This window comes from Bos grunniens, chromosome 2, assembly GCF_055505025.1.
Source record: "Bos grunniens cultivar Pamir isolate PY7600 chromosome 2, Bosgru_T2T1.0, whole genome shotgun sequence".
Classification (NCBI taxonomy): domain Eukaryota; kingdom Metazoa; phylum Chordata; class Mammalia; order Artiodactyla; family Bovidae; genus Bos; species Bos grunniens.
The window spans coordinates 114677408-114702479 of NC_141166.1; the positions used below are offsets into that span (position 1 = coordinate 114677408).

Genomic DNA, 25072 nt, shown 5'->3' on the forward strand with positions numbered 1-25072 from the left:
TTGGAGATGATGTAGTTGAGAACAGGTAATCATTTGTTTATAGTGACAACTGTGTACTTTAAAAACATTTAAAATTCCTTATAAACAGCTATTGAACTAGTTTCTGTGACATACTACTTATTAAGTAAATATTTTAAAAATAAGATAGTTATGAACTTATTTTAGGTCTCCAGAGGAATTAACTTTTTAAATGCAGAGTATTATTGCTAATTATACAAGCATGTTTCTGTGATGCATATGATCTATTTCCAGACAGAAGTGGGATCAGGAAACCAAATATCTGCCATCCTGAGATGAGCAGGAGTTCCTTCTTGGTTCTTCCTCTTAATCTGGGGAGGCAGATTAACACAGGGAGTGACAGTCAGCTAATCAATGTGTATGGTTATAAATGCTACTGCAGGACACTGACCCCACACAAGCTGATTATCCTATGGAATTTGATTTCCTGTCTACAAAAGAGCACCTTTCTCACTGCACTGTTGCCAGAAATAGTCAAAAAGCATATAAAAGGAACTTGAGCATTTCTCATGCAAATCAAAATGGCCTTAGTAGTTATGCCTGATTTTCAGCACTGTGTTCCACTAGCAAGATGCTGACATTTTATGTAAACACAACATCTTATGGTGCTATAAGTATAAATATCTTTTGTTAACTACAGATTCAAAATCCAACTAGAGGGCCTTATACTGAATGACCCACCCATGGAAGATATTCCTGCCTGGAAGTCTTGGCTCAGATCCCTAATGGAGGTGGGAGGCACACCTAGCCCTGGTTCATCTCAAGGAGTCTTCAGTGCCCCATCTGGCAGGGTTTATTTATTGCCTGATCTGCTTCTCAAAGCTGGAGTCCCAGTCAGTATAAGTAGATTCATTGGGGGAAGAAGTGGCTCATATGCTGTGGGCTTAAAGGCAGTGGTGGTACTACCTCATACTGTCACTAAATGCAAACTAGACTTCCAATACTATGGGACCTGGTACTGCGTAACCTCATCAACCCCAACATCTCTCTTTAAAAGTAACTGTTCATGTTCCTAACTGTCCAACCTTTTAGCCCCAAGATACAAACCTAGGCAAGCATAACAGAAAAGAAAACAGATTTCTATTTCCTGCTGGCAGCATAATAATAAAAACGATCATTGACTCTTGTGAGTTTCTTGGACTGCAAGGAGATCCAACCAGTCCATCCTAAAGGAAATCAGTCCTGAATATTCATTTGAAGGACTGATGCTGAAACTCCAATACTTTGGCCACCTGCGGTGAAGAACTGACTCATTTGAAAAGACCCTGATGCTGGGAAAGATTAAAGGCAGGAGGAGAAGGGGACGTCAGAGGACGAGATGGTTGGATGGCATCACTGACTCAATGGACATGAGTTTGAGTAAACTCCAGGAGTTGGTGATGGACAGGAAGGCCTGATGTGCTGCAGTCCATGGGGTCGCAAAGAGTCAGACAAGACTGAGCAACTGAACTGAACTACATGCAGGGAAATAAGACAACTACTCTACACACTTGTCTCATTTAATTCTGATGATAACCCTGAGGAGTGTCAGGATAGCAGGCAAGGCCTCAGAAATACTGGAAGATTAAAGACCTCAAGTCAGGAAGCTAGTGAATGCAAGAATAGGATATGACTCCATTCTGTCAAATTCTAAAGCACTCCCTTAACAATGAAGCCAAACCTCCTCTGAAAATATAGATGGCCCTTGACGACTACTCATAGGTTCCCTGTGGAAACGTAAGTTGGTGGGTATTTTTAGAGGCCTGTTTGGCAATACCTATGAAATCCATAGTTTACTAGGCATATCCATTGTCCTAGAAATTCCATTCCTAGAAATTTTTCCAAAAGAAATACACAGAGGTGTGCACAAATATTTAGCTCTAAGAATGTATCTCTGCATTATCTGCAACAGCAAAACTCTAGAGATGGCCTGTATGAACACATTGACTAATAAATAAGCCAAGGTACTCATGTGGGATTTAATATTATGCAGCCATTATAAGTCAGGTTGTAAAAGAACAGTTAATCATATCAAGAAAATGTTAGTGAGATACTGTTAAATAAAAGCAAATTAGCCAACTGATACTGATTTTGCAAACTTTGATATACATGCATTTAAAAAAGACAGGGTATCTAAAAAATGTTACATCTAAATGTTGGTGATGGCAGAATTATAGATGATTTTTATTTTCTTTTATTCTTTTATGCATTTCTATAATAAATAGGTATGACTTATGTAATTGAAAGAAACAACAAATATGTATCACTGCCTATCCTACTTCGGGGAATATTTAATCTGTTGATTCAGTCATTTGGTAGAAGAAGATAGCTCCTCAACCACGCTGGGGGTTTTGGATAATGAGAAAACAACACACTTCATTCATCTGACTGTTGTTCTTATTTGTTCTCTGAAGCATCCTTAATGAGATGACACCATGTCTAGACTGAATAGACTAGCCACTTTTTGTATTTGTAGCTGACTCTCCCTGGCAAAGTGGTTTGAAGGAGTGGTTCTCAAACTTTGTGACACGTTACAGTCACTGGGGAGCTCCCTCATATCCTGGTGCCCAGTTTTCAACCCAGACAAATCAAACCAGAAACCCTGGGGTACAAACCCAGGCATCATCATTTTTAAAGCTCACCAGGTGATTCCAGTATGTGGTCAAGTTTGAGGATTACTGGTGAAAAAATGGTGTTTATTAGGTTCTTGATGTCAGAGCATGAAAAGTCAGTCAGCTTCTCACAGAAAAAAATGACCCATTTCCAAACATCCATACAATTTAACATGTATGGTTAAATTTAAAAATGAGATAACTTTTTAATCTGTCAATAACCAACAGAAAACAAAAAAGCAACTATCACAAGTAGGAGAGAGATACAAACTCCTCACACTTCGTATACTGTGAAGGTTCTGCCCTTAGATCCAGGTTTCTCAGCCCTGGGTGTGGACACAGAAGGGCTTCAGTAGGTCCTCAACCATGAAACAGCAGGCAAATTGAGTTTATGCTTATGAGCATTTTTATGGAGAGAAGGCGGCCTTATAGGCCTTATACCTTTACCTAACTCTCCAAGGGATCTCTGTGCCCAAGACATGAACAGATAGCAAAATGGACTCTGCTGTGACTTTACTGAGCATGGAAGTGGCCTCAAAGCTTGACCAATGAAGAGAAGTAGTACAGAAGTTCACTTGCTCTTAAACAACTGCCCTTCTTGGAATAATGGGCCCTCCTGCTGGAGATGGGAATTTAGTTCCCATCACTTTCACTTTTCACTTTCATGCATTGGAGAAGGCAATGGCAACCCACTCCAGTGTTCTTGCCTGGAGAATCCCAGGGACGGGGGAGCCTGGTGGGCTGCCCTCTATGGGGTCACACAGAGTCGGACACGACTGAAGCGACTTAGCAGCAGCAGCAGCAAGACAGCAGAAATTCCCTTCCAGGAGAGGAGGCAGAACTTCAGATGGAAGGTGAGTTGCCTATTCTTAATTTAACTCACTTGGGATCATTTCACTTCATTAGTTACACAGTCACCTCACTTTTAAAACATGGACAGAAATATTGGCCTGCACTCTCCTCAGAGATTTAAGGGAGGTCAAGAGGAAGTCACATGGGCTATGTGTCTTCAACGGTCAGAGCAGTCTGAGGGTTCACTGAAGCCCTTGTCAGGCTCCCCTCCTCTGAGCTTGATGGTGACATGTGGGCTGGCTGGGAGGCAGGTGAACAGCTCACCGCGGTCCGATCTGGCCATACCTGATCTGCCCGGTGGGTCCCTCACCGGAGGAGGGGGTCTCTCACTGGGCGGGGGTGGAAGAGGGCCCGACCGTCCTGATGAAGGTAAAGGAGGCGCCGACGACGACAGGGACACGTTCCTCTGCGGGAGCCTCGGGATTTCGTCGCCACTGCCGCTGGACACGGGGGGCAGCGGAGGAGGGCCCGGCCGGCTGGGGGGCGGAGGCGGCGGGGCCTGCGAGGAGGAGGACGGCCGCGGGGTGGACGGCACCGGGGGCTTGCTGTTCTGAGGGGGAGGCAGCGGCACCGACTCCCTGTGGATGGAGGGTCTGTTGCCCACCGGAGGAGGCGGAGGAGGGGGCTTGTCATCCAAGGCCCTGCTCGGAGTAGGAGGCAGGGGAGGCCTAGTGGAGAAAGGCGTGGAGGAGCCTGAGGGGGTGTGACGGATGGAGCCTCCTCCGAAAGCAGCACCTCGGTTTCCGGGGAAAGGGGGAGGGGTCAGCCCAGGACTGGACTGCCGGGGAGCCCCCAGCACTAGGGGGGTCCCCCGGTTGTGCAGACTTGACTGACTGGGTCTTGGAGTATTAGGCACTGGAGGGGGGATGTTATCAGGCTTTGCGCCCACTTCGGGTCTCGGGGGAGGCATTCGGTTCCTCTGAGGCTCTGGGGGTCCGCTTCTGTGGCCTGCAGGAGGCACAGGGAACCTCCCTGGGCCGCTTGGGGGTGTGAAAGGTTTGGCGGATGTGGCTCTTCCTCCTGGTGGCAAGATTGGAGGTCGGCTTCCTCCGGACTCTGAAGAACAGGAAAAAAGCCGTAAAGTTAGGACCCTGAAAGGAAATCAGAGAACTAGAGTATATTGCCAGCTACTGGAAGCCCTTTCCTAGATGCTGTAAACTACAGGAAACTATTATTTATATAAATGGGGCTTCAGTGTGTCCTTCCTGGAGGCAGAGCAATAGATCACAGGTCTCTGTTTTTCTTCTAGTCCCAGATTCTACAGCCCATCAGCTTTCAAAGGGATTCTGGAGCACTCTCTTGGAATTTTGGATGGACAAAAACCAGGATGATGTTGGTAAGAGTTCTGGAGAGATCGCTGTTCATTACAAGAGGTCACGAACAGAATGGGACTGCTACCGGTGGTTTCTGCTAAGGATTTTCTTTTCTCCCCATCACTATCCCAGTCCTCCCACCCTGTATCTCACATTTGAAAAATAATTTAGCCATCTTAGGTGAAGTTATCCCAATATAAGTTTCTATATGGGAGGGCTTACCTAGCCCCTTTGTAAAGAAATGTGCAAGAGAGGATGGGAAAAATATAATGGAAGAATTATGGCCGAAATAAGAAGCTGAAAAGGAAAAAAGAAGCTGTTAAAGTTTAATTGAAAGAGCTGACACCAGGAAGTGGTCTTAATCTGGAAACAAGTAGGCAACTATACAGTTTTTTCCCTAGTAGGTCGTTCCACTTCAATAATATAGGACAGAACCACCCTACTAAATAATTAATGTTCGACTGCTTTGGTTCAACAAAGGGCAGAACTAAAGAGGAACCAAAGTTATGGAAAAATTCAAATCACTACTGCATAGTCCCTTGCAACCCAAACTAATCTTTAAAAAATGCTTAGCCTGAAAACTCCTACCAGTTCAAACATGCACCAGTTATTTATTGAGTACCTGCTATACTATAAACCAACCATTATTCTAGACGCTAGAGGCAGAGGAGTAAACAAAATAGAAACAATCCAGTTCTCTTGTAGTTTATGTTCTTATGGGGGAGATGAACAAAAACCCGGTACACATAAATATTTTCAGATCATTATAAGTACTAAAAAGAAACTAAAATAGGCTGATGACATGGAGAGTGCTAGAGAGGCCAGGATAGGTGGAAATGCCTGGGGATGGCTCCTCTGGGGATGTGACATTTGGTGACATTTTCCAAGGCCAGGCATGGAAAGGAGGAAGAGAGGTGCTTCAAATGGAGTGTCAGCAGGTACAGAGGCCCTGAGGTGGAAGCAAGCTTAAGTGAAAAAACCAAGGCTCATATTCCAGGGACACAGTGAGCACAGAGGAGAACACTGTCAAATGCAGCCTGAGTGGTCAGCAGAAGCCGGGTGATAAAGAGCCTTGTAGGCCAAAAGGAGTTCAGATTTCACCCAAAAGTCCAATGAGAAACATTTGGCTGGATTTATACAGTGGAGTAATGTGAACTCTAGAGAGAATTTTTTGTTTTGACTTTAGCACTAGAAATTAGCTATATTTTCCTTGGCTGTGTGGTATGTTTCTATGTCACCAACTTGTGATAAGTTTTATCTTCAAAGTTTGGAGTAAAGTGAAAGAAAGTGAAAGTGAAAGTCGCTCGGTTGTGTCCAACTCTTTGTAACCCATGGACTATACAGTCCAGGGAATTCTCCAGGCCAGAATACTGGAATGGGTAGCCTTTCCCTTCTCTGGGCGATATTCCCAACCCAGGGATTGAATCCAGGTCTCCCACATTGCAGGTGGATTCTTTACCAGCTGGGCAACAAGGGAAGCCCAAGAATACCAGAGTGGGTAGCCTATCCCTTCTTCAGTGGATCTTCCCGACCCAGAAATTGAACCAGGGTCTCCTGCACTGCAGGTGGGTTCTTTACCAACTGAGCTATCAGGGAAGCCCTAAAGGTACAGTTATTATCCAGATCTACATCTACATGTATGACCCAATATGCAAATTGTATACTGTGAAAGTATACACTTCTGGTACACCATTTTGTGCACTAACTTCAATTCTATCTTCATTTAATTATTTTACTTCCAATTGTCTCTTGCCTAAATTTCCTCACTTACTATTAGAGTACTGAATGTATGCATATGTCTGCTGCCTCAAGACCTTTCAGTAGGTTTTAAATATACAAATTTTAATTGCAGGCCTAGTAAGAAGGCAGTGGCATCCCACTCCAGTACTCTTGCCTGGAAAAGTACTGGAGGGGCCTGGAAGGCTGCAGTCCATGTGGGCGCTAAGGAAAAGTAATGGAGGGGCCTGGAAGGCTGCAGTCCATGTGGGCGCTAAGGGTCGGACACGACTGAGCGACTTCACTTTCACTTTTCACTTTCATGCATTGGAGAAGGAAATGGCAACCCACTCCAGTGTTCTTGCCTTGAGAATCCCAGGGACGGGGGAGCCTGGTGGGCTGCCGTCTATGGGGTCGCACAGAGTCGGACACAACCAAAGCAACTTAGCAGCAGCAGCAGCAGTAAGATAAAATGTCTTTTATTAGTGAGTCTCCCTCTAGATTTTGACAATCCAAAACTAAAATAGTCAGCTAACGCTGAGGATTCAGTGCCTATATTTTCATGTGAATGTGAGAATTTCCCAGTGACATTTTAAAAGACCATAGAATTAAAAATAAAATTCTTCTAGCACAGTAAACATTAAAAAATAAAATTACATGGAAAATTTTCTTGAGTTTCTGTCACAATCAGGGGAGAGCTTCACACACTCTGTAAGGTTTTTAATTTAGGCATGACCAGGTTCAACTTTTCTTTCTGCCATTCTGTTCATAACATTCCTGTAGGACCCATTTCCATGGCTTCCTGCAGAGAATACTAGAATCGCTGGCCCTGAAATGGCAAATGTCTGTCAGGCAAAATGCCTTTTTAGATTTTGTGAGATATGTAATTATATTCCATATGACATGCTCCACTGTGTGTTTGAAAAGAGACTCACAAGTATTTACTCCACTAGACAGCTAGGTCAGGCTACCTCACAAAGAAAGCTGAATCTGCCATGTCACCAGACAGAGTTTCCAGGGGTGGCTCTCATTTGCTCCTTCCTTTTCTTTCCAATCTAGCTCACCCTTTAGAAAAGTACAAAAAAGTACAAGTTTCCCCAAGGATACTGGGCAAATATTTTACAGCTCGATGGAGCTGTCTGATCCTGATTTAAAAAGAAAAACGATGCTAAATAGAGTCCCTCTTATAAAACAGTTAGCATTTCAAGCAATCTAAAATGTTTTAAAGGGCATAGTGCCTCAGAGGGGATGCCAAATCTCAAACCGCCAGATTGCGCCTTGTCTTCGGTTAACTAAGGAAAGGAAATGCTCTTTACCATTCTCCCTGTTGGCTGTGGATCTCAGCTTCGGCATTCCAGCCTGGAACAGTCCTCCCAAACCGGGTGGTCCACCTCCGCCAAAATTTCCACCACCTCCTCCTCCGCCACCTCCACCACAGCTGCCGCCGCCACCACCACCGCCGCCGCCGCCAGCAGCAGCTCCTTTGGGTTCTGTAGAAGGAAGAAGACACATTCTTTTCACATGTATGAAGACACTGCCAGAGAACTTCACCAGTCCTGGCCCAAGTAAACAATGATACAGCAGGAAGCTGGCTGACCCTAAGCCCATGGTGGACAACTGGGATTTCATTAAAGGGTAGGATTTTAAGGACTCACCCTATTTCCAGTCAGAAGAGCAGAGGTTCTTTCTACTCCAGGGCTATCTCAAGCCCTGTGGTGGAAGAATCAGCAATAGATAATGTCTTTCCTCTACCTGGCTCACTGCCATATGAATTAATAATATCTATTTGTTCTGTATCAGAAGATTTGGCAAATGTATCTTCAAAGAAAGAATGTGTTAAGGGAGGAGAAGATGCAATAAAAGGTGAGAAGAAAGGAACAGGTAAAAATAGAAGAAAGTAAAATATCCCATAATTTTGCTTCATGGAAATACCCGCTGTTTTTGTATATTTTTTCCCCTGCCAGTTTTTTCACTGTATACACTTTTTTTTCTTAAAACCAAGACCAAATTCACTACATAGTTTTTAGTTTGCTTTTTTCACTCAATATTGTTAGCATTTCCCATGTTATTAAATATTCTCTGAAAACATGAGTTTAAAGGATTGCATTGTGTTTTAGAACATGAATGTGCTGTAATTTATTTAACCATTTACTTATTTGATGGCCTTTCAGGTTGATTTCAATTTTTTAATATCATAAAACCCAACAGTAGACTTTAACATTTTAAAAATTCTTCGCAACTTGAGACAATGTAAAGATTGTTTCATTTTGCATTTGTTGCCAAAAAAAAAATTGTGAAAGATTCTGAAATGGGCAGACCAACAAAAAGGGAAAAGAAGAAGAAAGAAAAGGATTACCAAGTATCCAGTTAGCCTTCTGGGTCATTTCCCATTGCCTTTGAGTTAGTCTATAACTCTGTAAGTTGTAGAAAACTGAAAATAATGCGTATTTGTCCATAGACATGCATATTGGCTGTGTTCAGTGTAATTCAACTGATTATTGACCTATTTTACACCTATTTGCAAGTTCATTTCAACACTCACCTGCTTGCATATGTGTGGTACTTATAATTCTCCTTTGAATTGATAATATCATATTGGTTCCCTCATTAAATTAATGAGCTAAAGAAAATATTTGATATATGTTTATTTTATATCCATATTACAGCCATGATTTTACCCTCTTAATAAAACTATCTCTTAACAATTTATGTATGTATATTTTATGAGGCTAGTGAGTGAGTGAAGTCACTCAGTCGTGTCCGACTCTTTGCGACCACAAAGAGTTGCAGGCAGACGCTTTAACCTCTGAGCCACCAGGAGTACTGTTTAAAGTTCTACCCCTGGAAAACCTTGTTGAGTCTTTGATAAGTATTACATGATATCTACACAATAATCTGAGAGAACTGACACTTTTAGGATATTTAGACTTTACAGAAACATGCTATGTTTTCCCATGTGTTCTGATTCATTCAGTAAAATTTTATAATTTTTGTAATGAGAGTCACCCATATTTCTTTCAGGGTTACTTCATATACATTTTTGTTGAAATGATGAATGTTTTTGCTACTATAGTTTGGATATGGTTGTTACTGGCATCAGGAAATTTCATTTGATATCTAATAAATCACTTTGCATTTTCAAAATTAAAATGTATTAATTTTTTACCTTGGATTTTCTGAGCTTCTCTGATGGCTCAGATGGTAAAGATTCTGCCTGCAATGCAGGAGGCCTGGGTTCAATCCCTGGATCAGGAAGACCTCCTGGAGAAGGGCATGGCAACCCACTCCAGTGTTCTTGCCTGGAGAATCCCCATGGACAGAGGAGTCTGGTGGGCACAGTGCATGGGTCACAAAGAGTTGGACACAACTGAGTGACTAACACTTTCCTTTGGATTTTCTAATAGACAAATGGTCTGCAAATCACAAAGGTTTTACCTCCTCTTTTCTAACAGTTGTATATCTTATTTCTCTTTTATATAAGAAATTACTTAGATGACTGAGTTTCCATAATAATGTTATTAATGTTTTATTAATTTAAAGATGGTTTATTTTAAAATAATTATAAAGAATAAATATACATTATATATTTATCTTAAAAGTAAATTATTAATGTCACTAGTACTATAAAACTAAGTAAATAATATTTTGCTTTTAATGAAAATTACTCTAAATGTAATGTCTAAATGTAAATGTCATTTACTCTAGAGTAAATGACATTTACTCTAATGTTTCAAAGTTACATATTGACTGTTGGTTTGAAATAACTTTTTTTTTCTAAATATTCATAGTTAGCAAGGATCGTTCCACTCTGGGTTTTTAAGACTATTTTTATAGCATGGAATGTTATTAAATGCCTATTTAGGATTTACTGAGATCATGATATAGTTTTCCTTATTTGGTATGATGGATATATGGACTTTCTAACATTAAAAATGAGATAAGCCCTGGTCTTGGTAAATTATAAAATTATTATTTTTTAATACTGTATACTACTGACCTAGAGTCTTTGGGTTTTTTAGTGTCCTTTCATCTATGATCATAAGTGGTCTATACGTAGTAGGGTTTCTTAACCTTGGAACTACTGACATTTTGGGTCAGATAATTCTTTGTCGTGAGTTCTCTGTTATTCTCTGTAGAATGTTTACAGCATCCCTGGCCTCTGCCCACTAGATGTCAGTAGGAACCCCTCCCTCAAGTTGTAGTAACTAAAAATGCCATTAGGCATTGCCACATGTCCCCTGAGACATTGATACACAGCTGCCTTTGTCATGTTTTGATATTAGGATCATGTTAGTCTCATTACACCTATCAGGTAGCTTTCCTGTCTGTGTTTAGGGATGGTTTATATAGTGTTTGAATTAGCTATGTCTTAAAATCTGAATTTTCTGATAAAAATTATCTGGCTCTAAAGCTTTGTAGAGAAAAAGTAATTTGATAAAGTTTTCAACTTTTCCCTTGTTCATTGAGGCTTCATGAGTGATTTCTGGTAAATCTGTACTTTTCTTAAAAAATTAAGATTTCAAAATGTTTTAGCATATAACTTCATTGTCGCATCCTTAATTTTAGAAAATCTGCTTTGAATCATTTATTTAATCTGCTTTCTGAGCTCTGTTTTATTCATTGATGTTTTCTTTTTTTCTGGATTAGATTTATTGTAAGTCTGTGTTGGCTCTGTACCTTTTCTAGGTGTAAGACTTTCTGGGATATTGATGGGAACTCTGCTAATAGAATAAACAATCTGATAATGAGCTCTCAAGAATTACTTCACACAATAAAATATATCAAATTAGAATAACAGTTTCTGGACGTGTGTGTAAAATTGCTTCCATATAAAATTTAAAATTTTTACTAATTTTAATTATTGCCAGTAATATGAATAATGTCCTTGTCATTCAAATGTTATTCACTGATGAATGAAACATTTTGGAATACTACAGTTCATAGGACACCTTTACCTGGTATGGAACATTCAAAAAGAATGATGTACTGTTCTAACAGACATCATACATTAGTGTTCTTAACTCGCAGCATTTGTGCTGCTTTCAGATAGGGAAACTAAACTAGCCTCTGAGGTTAGCTAACTGGTCACTTTGTTAGCATTAAATTAAATTGCAGGACAAGGCTGACCTCAACATGCATAACCATGGTCAACATTTTAACATAGAGCCCAGGGAGGTTTTACCTGCAAACAATACAAAACCATGGATGAACTTTGCCACTTGTAAAGAGCTTGAGACAACAGTATTAGTGTCCAATTAAGTTCCTGGACAATGAGGGCATGCGTTGGTTTGCATCTGGTGTCCACAAAGCCCAGTGCATTCTTAAACATCATTGAGCAGCTGAAAGGGAGAACGAACCCTTATTTCCATTTTAATGAGAGAAGTGTATCTTGAAGAATATAATGAATTTCCACTAGTGGATTCAGAACTGGGCCCCAGACAGTCCACTCTCCTTCAACATCTAGGGACTTCACGTCTACCTCTCCAGAGTCTGAGCTCCCTCTCATAGCGAGAGAACCACTGGGCTCTGTTCTGGAGGTTGGCAGTTTGCAGACAGAGTTCCTCTAGCCCCATAGCAGGCACCACGATTCAGTGGCATTGGATGTAGGCTCCCCAGACAGAACTGCCTGGGCTGGGCAACCCCCAGGGAGAACCTTGTGACAAAGATAAGGAAAACTAAGGGACTGATTATACAATAACCATACCATTTTGTGGGCATTTTACCCATTATAGATAAGAGTTTGTTGAAAGTCAAAGACCCCCTAGTTCCACTGAAGTGGGGTGCATTCTGATCTGTACCACCCTGCCCAGTAACAGAGCAGCACTCAAAGGCCTTTGTCATGACATTCCTCTTTCTACCTTCTTCCCACACCAGTGTTCTCACCTAACTCTCATCTTTCTCTTCCACTCATTAGGATTCCCTGGTAGCTCAGCTGGTAAAGAACCTGCCTGCAATGCAGGAAGACCCCAGTTCAATTCCCAGGTCGAGAAGATCTGCTGGAGAAGGGGTAGGCCACCCACTCCAGTGTTCTTGGGCTTCCCTGGTGGCTCAGCTGGTAAAGAATCCACCTGCAATGTGGGAGACCTGGGTTTGATCCCTGGGTTGGGAAGATCCCCCAGAGAAGGGAACAGCTACTCACTCCAGTATTCTGGCCTGGAGAATTCCCTGGACTAAAGTCCATGGGGCTGCAAAGAGTCAGATACGACTGAGTGACTTTCACTTTCACATCTCATAATTCTCATCTTTCTCTTCTACTCATTAGGCACTTTTCCTTGAAACTCTTCCTAAGCTCTTCTAATCCTCCAGTCGGCTAAAATCCTACATCATTATTCCCTTGTCTACAAAGCTCCCTCTGGTGATTTTTGGGCAGTCTATTTTCTATTGAGTCCAAGTGGGATCCATAGTCTAGGACAAATTCTGGGCATCGCTGGCTGGCAGTGGAAATGTCTAGGAGTGCAAGGAGATAGTCTTGAGGCCTGATAATTAACTTCTGGTAGATTCTAGTCATCTGTAATGTTTCATTCTGTTGTAAATGTTAATAAGTAGCCCTGTATGTTAGGTGCTTGTTTGTTTATACATACCCTATCTTGTTCCAGGAAGTAGCTCAGATTTATCATGGATATAAGCAAAGTTGTGACCTCATTTCCTCTCTCTCCAACCTCCTAATAATCATATCTGTACACGTGAATTATACATTCCGGGCAACATAACACTCTCATAAGCACTGTCTCATTGGATGCTCACAACAAACATGTGAGGGCAGTGAAACAGCTATTATCTCCATTTTACAAATGGAGACAAAGGGTTGAAGATGGTCAGGGTTTAAATCTACATCCTTTGATTCCAAGACTAGGGCTCTTTCCATATTTCATGCTGCCTTTTGCTCTGTGGTAAGACAAGGGGTTAATTTCCAGAAAGTGTTGTAAGTGTTGTGAATAATTCAGAGAATCACTGCTGTGTGTGTCTTGGACAAAGAATTATTATACTGGCTTCCTGCAGCATTAGAGGGAACCCAGGCCAGAGCCATGGCCTACAATGAATGATACAGTCCCTTATTCTGCTAGCTTCACAGCTGTTGTTAACCAGAAAAAAAAAAAACAAAAAACTTTTTTGGTGGGAAGGGTAGGGTTGATTGTTAGGTCATAAACCACTTATCTCCATGGAAAATAACTTTTTTTACTTACTGTCCAATATTGGTGCACTTCTGTCATTGGTGACTGTCTTCTTTAGTTTCTTCCCTTTGCTGATGTCAGAGAGCAGAGCATTTCTCCCAGCCTGCTCTGACTTACTCAAGGAAGGCTTTTCTGTATTGGCCTGAAAGGAAACCATGCAAACACGTATTCATCTTCTGAATTAACATCATGTACTACAGCACTCAGTGGGAACAGCTAGAGTATTGGAAGCTTGTTATTAAGGTTCTTGGCAATAGGCTGTAAATTCTCCACAAGTTTTAGACCCGATGTCATTCTTTTTAAGATCCAGACATTTGGGAGCAGATGCAGCAATAAATTACATTCATTTTTCATGCAGGAAGAGTCAGTCCCTGATCAAAGTCTCTGAAAATTCAGACCACAGTCTGGTGGTAACTGACAGAGCCAGGGTTGGGTGGCTAGAGACGAGAAGGGAATTTTAAGTCTGAGAGGAATCCGCAGGATTCTGTGAGGCTTCATCCTCTAGAATGTTCTATGATGAATATATTCTCTTTCCTGTCTTTTGGAACTAACCTGGTGCAAGAGGAAAACTGCTTTTAGTAAAAAGGGTCAGCTGTATTTTTTTAATCCACCAAAATTTTAGAAAATTAATTCCCTCTGGTTACATTGCCAGATAATTTTTTCTTTTTAATTTAAGGCAGATTGGAGGTATAATACATATAGTTTTTACATTTTACATATAGTAAAATCACCCTTTTAGTGTAAAGTCCTGTGAATTCTGACAAACTTATACAATCATGTAGCCATCAAGATACACAACATTTCCTTTACTTTCCAAACTCCCTTCATATCCTTCTGGCCTAAGGGGTTCCTCATGTGTAATCCCTTTTTACAAATTGTTTATTTTTTAATTCTTTTCCAATATGGTTTATTACAGGATATTAAATATAGTTCCCTAATCCTTTTGAAAGCTTACCTCCCAGAGGCTGCACAGTAGACAAAGGTGCTACTTTAAAACCTTTGGGTATTTTCTATGATTTCAGAATTTTGGGGAAAGTTCCTTACTGTGAAATTAGGATCTTGTTTTTCCAGAATTCTTTTGAGGAGCAGGGACAATAAGAGCCCAGCAAATGGACTCAGAAGTAGGCGTGTGCCTGTGTCTGTCACACTTGGAAACTGGCTTGGTCTGGCCTGGTCCCAGGCAGAGTCGTCTTCCCCAAACCCAGAGGTGCTTCTGGCAGGCCTGAGAGTCCTTCGAGGGACTCTGAAAGGCTCTGACTTCAGATGTGCCAGGAAAGGCCACAGGGAGTAAACCTGGGCAAGTGTAGCTTGATACCTGACCCAGCTGTTTATTATAGTTAGAGGCAGAGGGAGAGCGCAGAAAACCCTGAAGCAGGTTGAACAGAAATCTCTGTGTTAAGCTGAAAGGGTCTTAAAATAATTAAGGTATTACTTGCTCATGATAATAACAGCTAACGTTTACATAGCTTTTACTATGGATCAGGAATCGTTTTTAGCATTTTATGTATATTAGTTCATTCGGTCCTCATCAACCCTGTGAGTTTATAGAGTCAAGGAAACTAAGGCACAGGGAAGTTAAATCATCGCTCGGGTCACCCAGCTCCTAAGAGAAGGAGCTCGGATTAAAAGCCTGGCAGCCTGGCTCCAGAGGCCAAGAGCCTGAGAGAAGGATGAACATGGGGTCCCAAATGCCTCTTCCCCAGATTGGGAAGATATTAAAGAGTACAAACTTGCAACTAAAAGATGACTAAGCTCTGGAGATATAACTGCACAGCATAGTTATTAAAGTTAACAGTGCTGTATTATGCACTTCAAAGCTGTTAAGAGACCAGAACTTAAATGTTCTCACCACAAAAAAGAAATAATAATTACGTGATGTAATAGAGGCATTAGCTAAAACAACAGTGGCAGTTATATTGTAATACATAACTGTATCGATTCAACATGCTGTACACCTTAAACTTACACAATGTTATATGTCAATTATATCTCAGTTGAAAAAAACAGATAAAACGCCCTTTGCCTACTGACCTCCAACCCTCCTCTGAAGCAAGCCTGTTAAGAGCGTCTCGGCAGTCAGTTCCAGAAAGGTTCTTTGCATATACAGTTCACTTTTGCTAATGGGACCATCCTCTATTGCTGAAACTTGTTTTTATAACTTAACCATGCCTTGGACATCTTGGAAAGAGCTTTCTGAATTACCTATTGTCTTCATCCTAAAGATAAAAAAAACTGAGGCCTAAAGAGGGTAAATAACATGTCCATGTTGGTTTTCTTCATGGTTTTGGGTCAGCAACCCTCCTTGGCCTCCTGTTCTGCCTCAAAATTTATTGGTAACTCACTATTAAACCCTGGGTGTGCTAGTTATAATTTTTCAAATACACATTAAAATAAACACATGAGCATTAAAAAAAAAAAAAATCTAGGCATGAACTACCCAGCAGTGGTACACAACTATAATTTTCAGGAAATAAAAACTAGTTCTTCTATGTTCGCCAGATCAGAGCTTTTCAAACTCATTTTAGGGACGGATGAATTTTTAAGAAAAAAATTTCCAATCCATCATGGACCAATATTTTGTAAAATAACAATGAATTATTAGAAAAATGAATTAGTTTTAAAAAGACACACAAAATACAATCTTAGAAGCAATAGACACAACACCATTATCAGATTGCTCTAAACTACTCTAAATTTCCGTGTTTATTTTCGGGGGACTCTAACCAGGAGTTGGAGGATCACACTTGGAATAGCAACAAGCTAATTAATGGTCTGTTCTCCCAACTAGGGTCCAGCCTGAGACGGGCTAGAAAGAAGCCTGGGCAGAAGACTCTCTCTGAGCTTCAGTTTCCCCGAGTGAAGAGTGAAGGCATCGCGTGCTAGGGGTGCGTCTGGGAGCCTTTCCGGATTACTGCATGGAGGGCTGCTTGGAAGACGCTTCCTGGAAGAGGCTGCAGTAACTTCCGGGACATGTCCATCATGGGGCGGGATGGGCCCAGAGAATACTTGCCTTTGGAAAGTACACATGGAAACGTGAGGATGGACTTAAAGGGCAAAATAAGGGTTCTGCATGTGTCCTGTGCATTGTATGAGACTTTAAACTGCAAAACATTTTTTCTGCTGTATCTCAGGGTCTGGCTTACTCCAGCACCTGGAGAGCGTACCGTATCATTCATATTTAAGCCAGAACGTAAACACACTGAAAACTAACACTTGTGTGCCAGGTTCAAGTCTGTTTAGCTTGCTTCACACATGGATCATAGATGAGGAGAGCCACTCACCAGAGCAAACGTGGGCGGCGGCGGGGGCGCTGGAGGGGGTGGGACAGGCATCTTGAACAGTTAGCTTTCAACAGTCTGGCTGACAAATCTGTAAAACAAAACAGAAAGAAACAAAGCACCGTCACATATTAGATGTCTCAATAATTCTCTGTCCTAATCTTCCTTCCCCTTTTGCCTCAAAGGGACAGTCTAAGTTTCTATAAGAGGCGGGATTCCTTCACAACATGGCTAGGATGTTACTCTTCTGGAAGGATGCAGCCAGGGAAGATTCTCAGCCAGAGTGCCTGGAGATACTGCGAGCAAATCCCACGGTCGGGGAAGGCTCCTGGCCTGCAGCCCGAGGAAGCCGGGAGGTTATCAGGGAACTACCAGCAGTGCATCCCAGCCAAGACTGGCATTCAAGTGGCTCCTCTCCCTCACTTGTCTCCCTGGCGCAGTCCTCTCCTGGGCTTGCCCACTCGGTGCCCCACAGCATTTCTTCTCTGTCAAGAGATTCCTGACATCTGTCTAGGTCTGAGTAGCTCCACAGGAATGTAAAGATAAATCTATTTCTGTTCTTGCCCTCAAAGTTCGTCCAATCCTCCAGGGAAAGGAGATAGGGACAAGGTAAGATGGGCAAGGAGGCCAGGTTCCTACCTCTGTGCTACTCGGCACTTCCTTACAGGAGCCAGAGGGAAAAAGAGAGGGGGACTCCAACCTCTGATTTGGAGCTGTTTACTAGAAACAGGGTTCCTTAGAAAGGCTTTCTGCAGAGTGTGATGCTCAGGGGACAGAGGGAGGGGCAGACTCCAGGCTGTAGGACAGTACAGGGAAGCCGTGGTGGGCAGCAGCAGTAAAGGGGGCACCCTGGTCAATGTCAGGAGCTAGGCATGGGAAGGACGTGCCCCAGGAGTGATGCTAACCACCGATCCTGCCTCTTTTCCCCCAGTCCACAGAGTCCCGTCCCTGGGGTCTCAGCAGATGCCCCGCCCCTCAGCCACTTTCACACCCTCAGCATCCCAGTTTCTCCCACCTCGACCTTGCTGCTCCTTGATCATTAGGGCTCCTGGATCAGCCTCAGAGCATCACCATGAGAAACATCACATCTCAGCCCTGCTGCCCACACTGAATTTGTTTCAGCATTTTAACAAGATCCCTGGGTGATTCACATGCATTAATGTTCGAGAAGCCTGGTCACGGAGCCTTAAACCAAGAGAGCAGCCTGGGACACTGACCACCTGAATAACACTGTTCCTATGTAACGTGTCCTGAATTTCAAATAGCGGAATTATCTTTCTTTTATTTTCAACAGTCTCGTAATTGCAGAAAACCATTTCTTAGAATTTAAAAGTATTAATTTAGCTCAATCACTAAAAGTTGAGGGAAACTTACACCTTGAATCAAATATAGATGGCCCTTGAACAATGAGTTGGAACTTCACGGATCCACTTAAATATGGATGTTTTTCCTTAGTAAACATTGCAGTGCTACACCATCTATGGGTGACTGAATCGAGAGATGCAGAATCAGGGTACCTGGGACCTGTGATTTGAGGAGCGACTGTGCATGGAGGATCGGTGTCTCTAACCTCCATATGGATAGTTCAAGGGTCAGCTGTACTTTCTATTGACGTTCTGCTGGATGGCTTGCGTTCTGTGACGTTAACAGAATGGAATAGCTAACAGGACATGACTAGACTTGTCAAAGCTTCTGGAAGATAGGAATCAAGACACTCTGTTCTGAGTGTCTTCTATAAAATGAAATTTAGAAACCTCTAGAGCAGCGACAGCTGCTCTCATTTATTGACAGTCAACTGGATAATAAAGGGCACTTTATTTCCATCATCTCAAACACATTTTACACGGAAGGATGCTGAGACTCAGAAATTAATAACTCATTGAAATATGTAAAAGTCGTTTACATCAAGTCCTTTTGATCTCTGCTCTTTTTAGATAAGCATTTTCAGGCAGGTGAAGGGCTCACTAGTATTATAGCTCACCTTAAACTCGGTCAGAATCTGGTTTTCAAAAAGAGCTTGTCTTAGACAGGGATCTGTCCCTTACTTCTCTTGACAGAGAAGAAATACTGTGAGCGCCGAGTGGGCAAGCCCAGGAGAGGACTGCGCCACGGAGACAAGTGAGGGAGAGGAGCCACTTGAATGTCAGTCTTGGCTGGGCTGCACTATCCCTTACTTTGATCTTTCCTGGGTAACACCAGTCACCCACAGGGCTGCATGGGCAGTGTAAACAGAGTTGGGGGCCTGCATTTGGAGGCTATGAAGGGGGTGCTCCAACTGCAGGGGCACCTTCAGAGGCCTCAGAGCTGTGTTCCAGGACCAGGAGGAAGAACGAGGGTCTGAAACTGGATTCAGGCCCAACTAACTGTCAAAGATGCTGTGGCCAAAGAAATGGTATTAACAGAGCTGGAGGAGGCAGCTCATCAAGGAATAGGGTGGCCGGGTCCACCCAGAGGGTGCGAGAGACGGGCTCCATGGGACAGACCATTCATGAGCTCGGTGGATGAAAGGCCCCTCAATGTTCCAATTCATCAGGTCAGATTCTGTGCTCACTGACTAGTCTGCCATCCTGTTATCCTAAGACCGAGGAAGAAGTGAATTCTAATCACCACCAGGAACCTCTTCTGGGTTTGGTTCTCATAAGTCAGTCTCTGGTTGCAAAGATCAAATTGAACTTCCGTCCTATACACCTCAGGGGCCAGGTGATGGAGCAGGGGCGTTCTCAGGAGACTGCCACCCTGCAAGGCCTCTTTAACTCTCTTACAGTTTTCTGTTGCTATTGTGGTTCTCTCTGTGCATTAACTGGCTTATAAATAAACCTCTGGACCACAGAGCCGGGCTTTCCCCTGCCCCTGACCACCTCACGTAAACAACAGGGTGAGGATCTGCGGGTGAGCGCGCTTACCTTTCCCAGGCTCAGTTCTCCTTTCTCTCCACTGCTGCAGCTCCCACTGACCCCCTGCCTAACTCTCCTCCAGATAAACTACTCCTACGCCTGCCTTCACACTGAAAGCTGATTCCAGAGGCTGCCATGGTCTCCTGGCTCCTTACTAGCTGAACAGCTGCTGGTCTGGACTTGTGCAGGCTGGACCTTGAGGGAGGTTTGTGAGAAACCCCAGACTCTAAACCTGCCACCCCAGCACACGGGTCAAAGATCAGTCTCATGTCCCACACGTCAGGCCCTTGCTGGATCCCCTTCTTGGCTGTCTTTCGACCCCACTGTGAACACCAGGTCTCCCTAATACATGGCACATAGTCTCATTGATTATGTGGGGGTGGAGTGAAAGAATCAGGTATCACACAAACAAGCCATATGCTGGCCACTGGAACAGCTCCCAGCATCAGCCCTGAGCACCCCGGCCTGGGTAAAGAACCAGTCCCACAGCAGAGGGGCAGGCGAGCTTTACGTCTGGGCGCTTAGTTTCTTGACTTCACCAGAGAAGTAGAGTCCAAGGCCGCAGGAGAGCCATGTCAGAACCAAGACTGGGCCTGATGGAAAGGCCTCAACCGCAGCCTAAATCCTAACAGGCAGGCCTTCCTAGCCTGGATCTCCATACCCACAGGGTCTGTGGACAGAATTCAGGGGTTCATGAATGTGGGTGAAAAAAGGGACATACTTATTTCCCCTAAATTCTAACTACAATTTAGCATTTCCTTCAATTATAAATGTAGGCCACAAACCACACCTGAAACCTTTTCACCAACAGTTTTTTATGTGATATTTTCACATCATAGTATAATTGTTGCAGATCTCTTTGGAAGCTGGGGCAATGATCTGCTCCTAGGCCTTGTTGTACCGATTGCACTGTAACTGGTTTCCTTGGTAATCCTCTGTATTTTGTTTTACGCATTTAACAGCAGTCAGGGAAGGAGTTGGAGTTTGGGGGCTTTACCAGACACCAGTGTGGCCTATGGATGAAAACAGAATCTCTGTGAGAACATGAGTCCGGGGTCAGGAGAACATAATCGTGATTTCTGCTCTGCTGCTAATAACCTGGGATAAGACTAAGCTCTCTGTTAAATGGGGGTGTGGGAAGGATGAAGTGAACCAGGACAGCAGGGCTGGGCAGAGTTAGCAGTCAGCAGGTAGGTTCAGCGCTGTGGTCCCTGAGGTGAGCACAGGTCCTGCTGGTGTGAGAGCCGCTCAAGCACTTGGCAGAGGGTGGCCAGGCCTGGAGACTGAGCTGAGGCCCTGGCTCTGCCCGGAGTCCTGTGTGGATGTGGCTGCCCCCGTGGGAATGAGGCAGCCTGAGGGCTTGGCCGCCTGCATTTCGATCTTCCCTCAGGAGATGGAGTCCCACAGGAAAGGCAGCTCACTTCCCTGGGTGGGAGGGGCTCTAGAAGGGAAAGGGTGAGTAGGACAAGGGCTCCCAAAGTGTGGGCTGTCAGCATGGGAACCAGGCTCCCTGCAGTTGGAGGACCGCTGCTGCTGCTGCTAAGTCGCTTCAGTCGTGTCTGACTCTGTGCGACCCCATAGACGGCAGCCCATCAGGCTCCCCTGTCCCTGGGATTCACCAGGCAAGAACACTGGAGTGGGGTGCCATTTCCTTCTCCAATGCATGGAAGTGAAAAGTGAAAGTGAAGTCGCTCAGTCGTGCCCGACTCTTCACGATCCCGTGGACTGCAGCCTACCAGGCTCCTCCATCCATGGGATTTTCCAGGCAAGAGTACTGCAGTGGGGTGCCATTGCCTTCTCCACAGCCCTACCCATTTAATGATTCTTGCTCTCCCACCCTCCCCAGGCACCAAACTTTTAACAATAAACACTTTTGAGAATTAGTTGCTTTCAGAGAATCATTTCACTGTTTTTTGTGTGTGTGTGTTTTGGCTGCCTCGAGTTATGTGGGATCTCAATTCCCTGACCAGGGATTGAACCTGTGTCCCCTGTAATGGAAACACTGAGTCTTAACCAGTGCACCTCCAAGGAAGTCCCTCATTTCACTCATTCTAGTTGTTGTTGTTTGTTTTAAAATTAAGACAGTATATTTAGTCCGGAAATGATAACTTTAAAGTTCAATATAAAAATAGTCCTTCTGTGTTGTAAACATTCAACTCAGCAAACAATACTCTTCACAGTAAAACAATCTATTAAAGAAAATACTTGAATAAGTTAATCCATATGTACATAATTAATTTTCAACAAAGTGATCAAAGCAACTTGATGGGGAGGTCTTTTGAAGGTCTTTTCAATTGAAGGTCTTTTCACTAAATGGTACTGGAACAACTGGATGCACATATAAAGGTCTCAGGGCTTCCCTGATTGCTCAAGTGGTAAAGAATCCGCCTGCAATGCAGGAGATGTAGGAGATGCGGGCTCAGTCCCTGGGTCAGGAAGATCCCCTGGAGGAGGAAATGGCAACCCACTCCAGTGTTCTTGCCTGGGAAATCCCATGGACAGGGGAGCCTGGCGGGCTGCAGTCCATGGGATCACAAAGAGTCGGACATGACTGAGCATGTGATGACTTATAAAGTCTCATTTCACTGTTTAAATAACATTCATCACAGGAAAAAACCCAGACTTTTCTATAATGTTCACCTTGTGTGCTGAATTTTATGTGCACAAAGAAAACCACACAGATGGAAATGGGTTTTTTGTTTTCACACACAGTATTATGGGTTGAATTTATATGTTGAAGCTCTATCCCCTAGTACCTCAGAATATGACTATACTTGGAGAGAGGGCCTTTAAAGAGGTAACTAAGAGGGCCACCTCATGCGAAGAGTTGACTCACTGGAAAAGACTCTGATGCTGGGAGGGACTGGGGGCCGGAGGAGAAGGGGACGACAGAGGATGAGATGGCGGGATGGCATCATCGACTCGATGGACGTGAGTCTGAGTGAACTCCGGGAGTTGGTGATGGACAGGGAGGCCTGGCGTGCTGCGATTCATGGGGTCGCAAAGAGTTGGACACGACTGAGCGACTGAACTGAACTGAAGAGGGCCCCATTACTCTGGGCCCTCATCTAATATGACTGGGGTCCTTGTGAGAAGAGGAAGAAACACTGGGGACGTGTTAGCACAGAGAAAAGGCTGTGTGAGGACATGGGGAGAAGGTGGCCATCTGCAAGCCAAGAAGAGAGGCCCTGGGAGAAACCAAACCTGCCGACACCGTGATCTTTGACTTCCAACCTCCAGAAATGTGAGATAATAAAAGTCTGCTGTTCGAGACACCCAGTCTGAAGTACTTTGTTATGGCAGTCCTAGTAAATGAATAAACACAGTTTTAACAATACGTGTTACCTATCATATCTATTATCCACTGTGGAAATTATAATAGTTTTTGAATAAAATCTACCAATTGACTTTTCACCCAAACCATCTCTGGATTGTCTGTCAAAAGTTAAAGAAATTAAAAATCAACCTGAACCCTAGGGTATGTGATTGATTACCAAAGTTTTATTTAATCACTGAATGAATCAGTGATTCAAATTTTGGAACTCCCCTGGTGGTCCAGTGGTTAAGAATCTACCTGCCAATGCAGGTGACACAGATTTGATCCCTGGTTTTGGAACTAAGATCCCACATGCCGCACGGTGTGGCCAAAAAAATTTTTTTAAGTCTAAAAAACTGAAATTTTAGGTGAAAACTATTGAGGTGAAAGGAGGGATCTATCAATAAACCTTTTATAAAGGAACTGACTCTGAGGGTTGAGAGAACAGAGTAGAATATTTTACATAAATGATTTCAAAATCCACTAATTCGTTCTTCGTTGTCATCAACACAAATATACAAATATACACAGTACACATCAATATTAAGAAATTCTGGAATTTCCTAGTTCTGTGAGAGAAATGGATGGTTTTGACAGTTTTACTACAATTCTATTAGGTCGGCATCATGGTTTAAACTCACAGCAAACAGCATCACACACTGACCTCAGATCAACCAGGGCAGCTTGTGGCCCCAAGCCACTTGCTGTGTAATACTGTTATGGGGGACACCTGTGAGAACGACTTGTTCCCCACCGTACAGCCGCATATTCCCCCAACAGCATGGACAACTAGTCACTCACCCAGAGCCCAGAGGTCAGTCCAGAGCTGCCCCAGGAAACTGAGGCTTTCTTCTTCAATGTGTTCAACTAAGAAAGCAGAATCATCTCTGAATGTGAAATGACGAAGATAATTGACGAGTTACTTAAATAAACTGTTTCTTAGTTTCTTGCAACCAACATCAAGTTCATTCTAGATGATGCCACACGAGGCCCATACTACAGAACAACAGGAAGAGGGGAGAGATTTCCAGCGCTATCCGATGAAATAACCCGAAGAAGGCCAGCCTCTAATCCTGAGGATGTGTGTGTATGTGAATCGGCCAAGTTCTAGCAAAGAAGATAAGAAGCGGGTTTATTCAGTTACGTTTGATCACCATTTGGGACTATTCAAAATTATAAAGCATTTTGCTATGCAAATCTTGCCAAAAGTCACCCTTGAATACTATTCTATAAAATGAATGAGAAAAAAGTAAACTTTTTTTTTTTTTCAAAAAGGTTGAATTCATCATTGTGGAGGCAGGCAGGGACAGGGAGTAGACATAACAGAAATAATACAATTGAAAAGATCCTAAGGTCCAAATGTTCTCTTGCCTTCATTACTTTCTATTCTGTATCTTATTTTTATTTACATTCATGACATTTTACTTTATATATAATGTTCTTAACTCATCTTCATGTATGTATTTCTTAGTGCTCTTGACTTCTTCAGGTTAGACTTTGAGAATTTTTTTTTCCTGCTTCCAAAATGATAATGCTACTTATCACTAATCTACTGATTAATTTAGAAAACAATAGATAGGGACTTCCCTGGTGGTGCAGTGGTAGGAATCTGCCTGCCAATGCAGGGAACACAGGTTTGATCCCGGGTCCAGGAAAATTCCACGTGCCTTGGAGCGACTCAGCTCATGTGCCAGGGCCCATGAGCAGCAATTACTGAGCCTGTGTGCCACAACGACTGAAGCCCGTGTGCCCAGAGCCTGTGCTCTGGAACAAGAGAAGCCACTGCAACTAGAGAGAGCCCAAGCAAAGCAATGAATACCCAGACCAGCCATAAAGAAAAAAAGAAAGCAATAGGTAACACTAAAATACAAAGATGAAAATAAAACATGACACTTGTATTTAACCACTGAACAAAGCATTTG

The 25072-nt window shown here is 43.1% G+C and overlaps 1 protein-coding gene and 1 long non-coding RNA gene across 5 annotated transcripts in view; one reads left to right on the top strand and one right to left on the bottom strand.

The window, feature by feature from the left end:
- The window catches only part of LOC147378578 (uncharacterized), a 73697-nt gene extending 72678 nt beyond the window's left edge, over positions 1–1019 (top strand). The window contains exon 3 of the long non-coding RNA XR_015147924.1: positions 659–1019. This is a non-coding gene — a long non-coding RNA (uncharacterized LOC147378578). The remainder of the gene's footprint in view (positions 1–658) is intronic.
- Positions 1–25072, bottom strand: part of WIPF1 (WAS/WASL interacting protein family member 1) — a 128977-nt gene that overhangs the window by 11251 nt on the left and 92654 nt on the right. For 3 of the 4 annotated variants that reach the window (XM_086358966.1, XM_086358987.1, XM_086358977.1), the window contains exons 2-5: positions 16944–17031; positions 13675–13804; positions 7807–7980; positions 3747–4517 (exon numbers count right to left, since the gene is read on the bottom strand). In XM_086358966.1, the coding sequence (XP_086215092.1) occupies positions 3747–4517; positions 7807–7980; positions 13675–13804; positions 16944–16994 (1126 nt within the window). In that variant the 5' untranslated portion in view covers positions 16995–17031. Of the gene's footprint in view, positions 1–3746; positions 4518–7806; positions 7981–13674; positions 13805–16943; positions 17032–23951; positions 24258–25072 lie in introns of those variants that run through there. The other variant, XM_086358998.1, reaches the window with a different exon arrangement.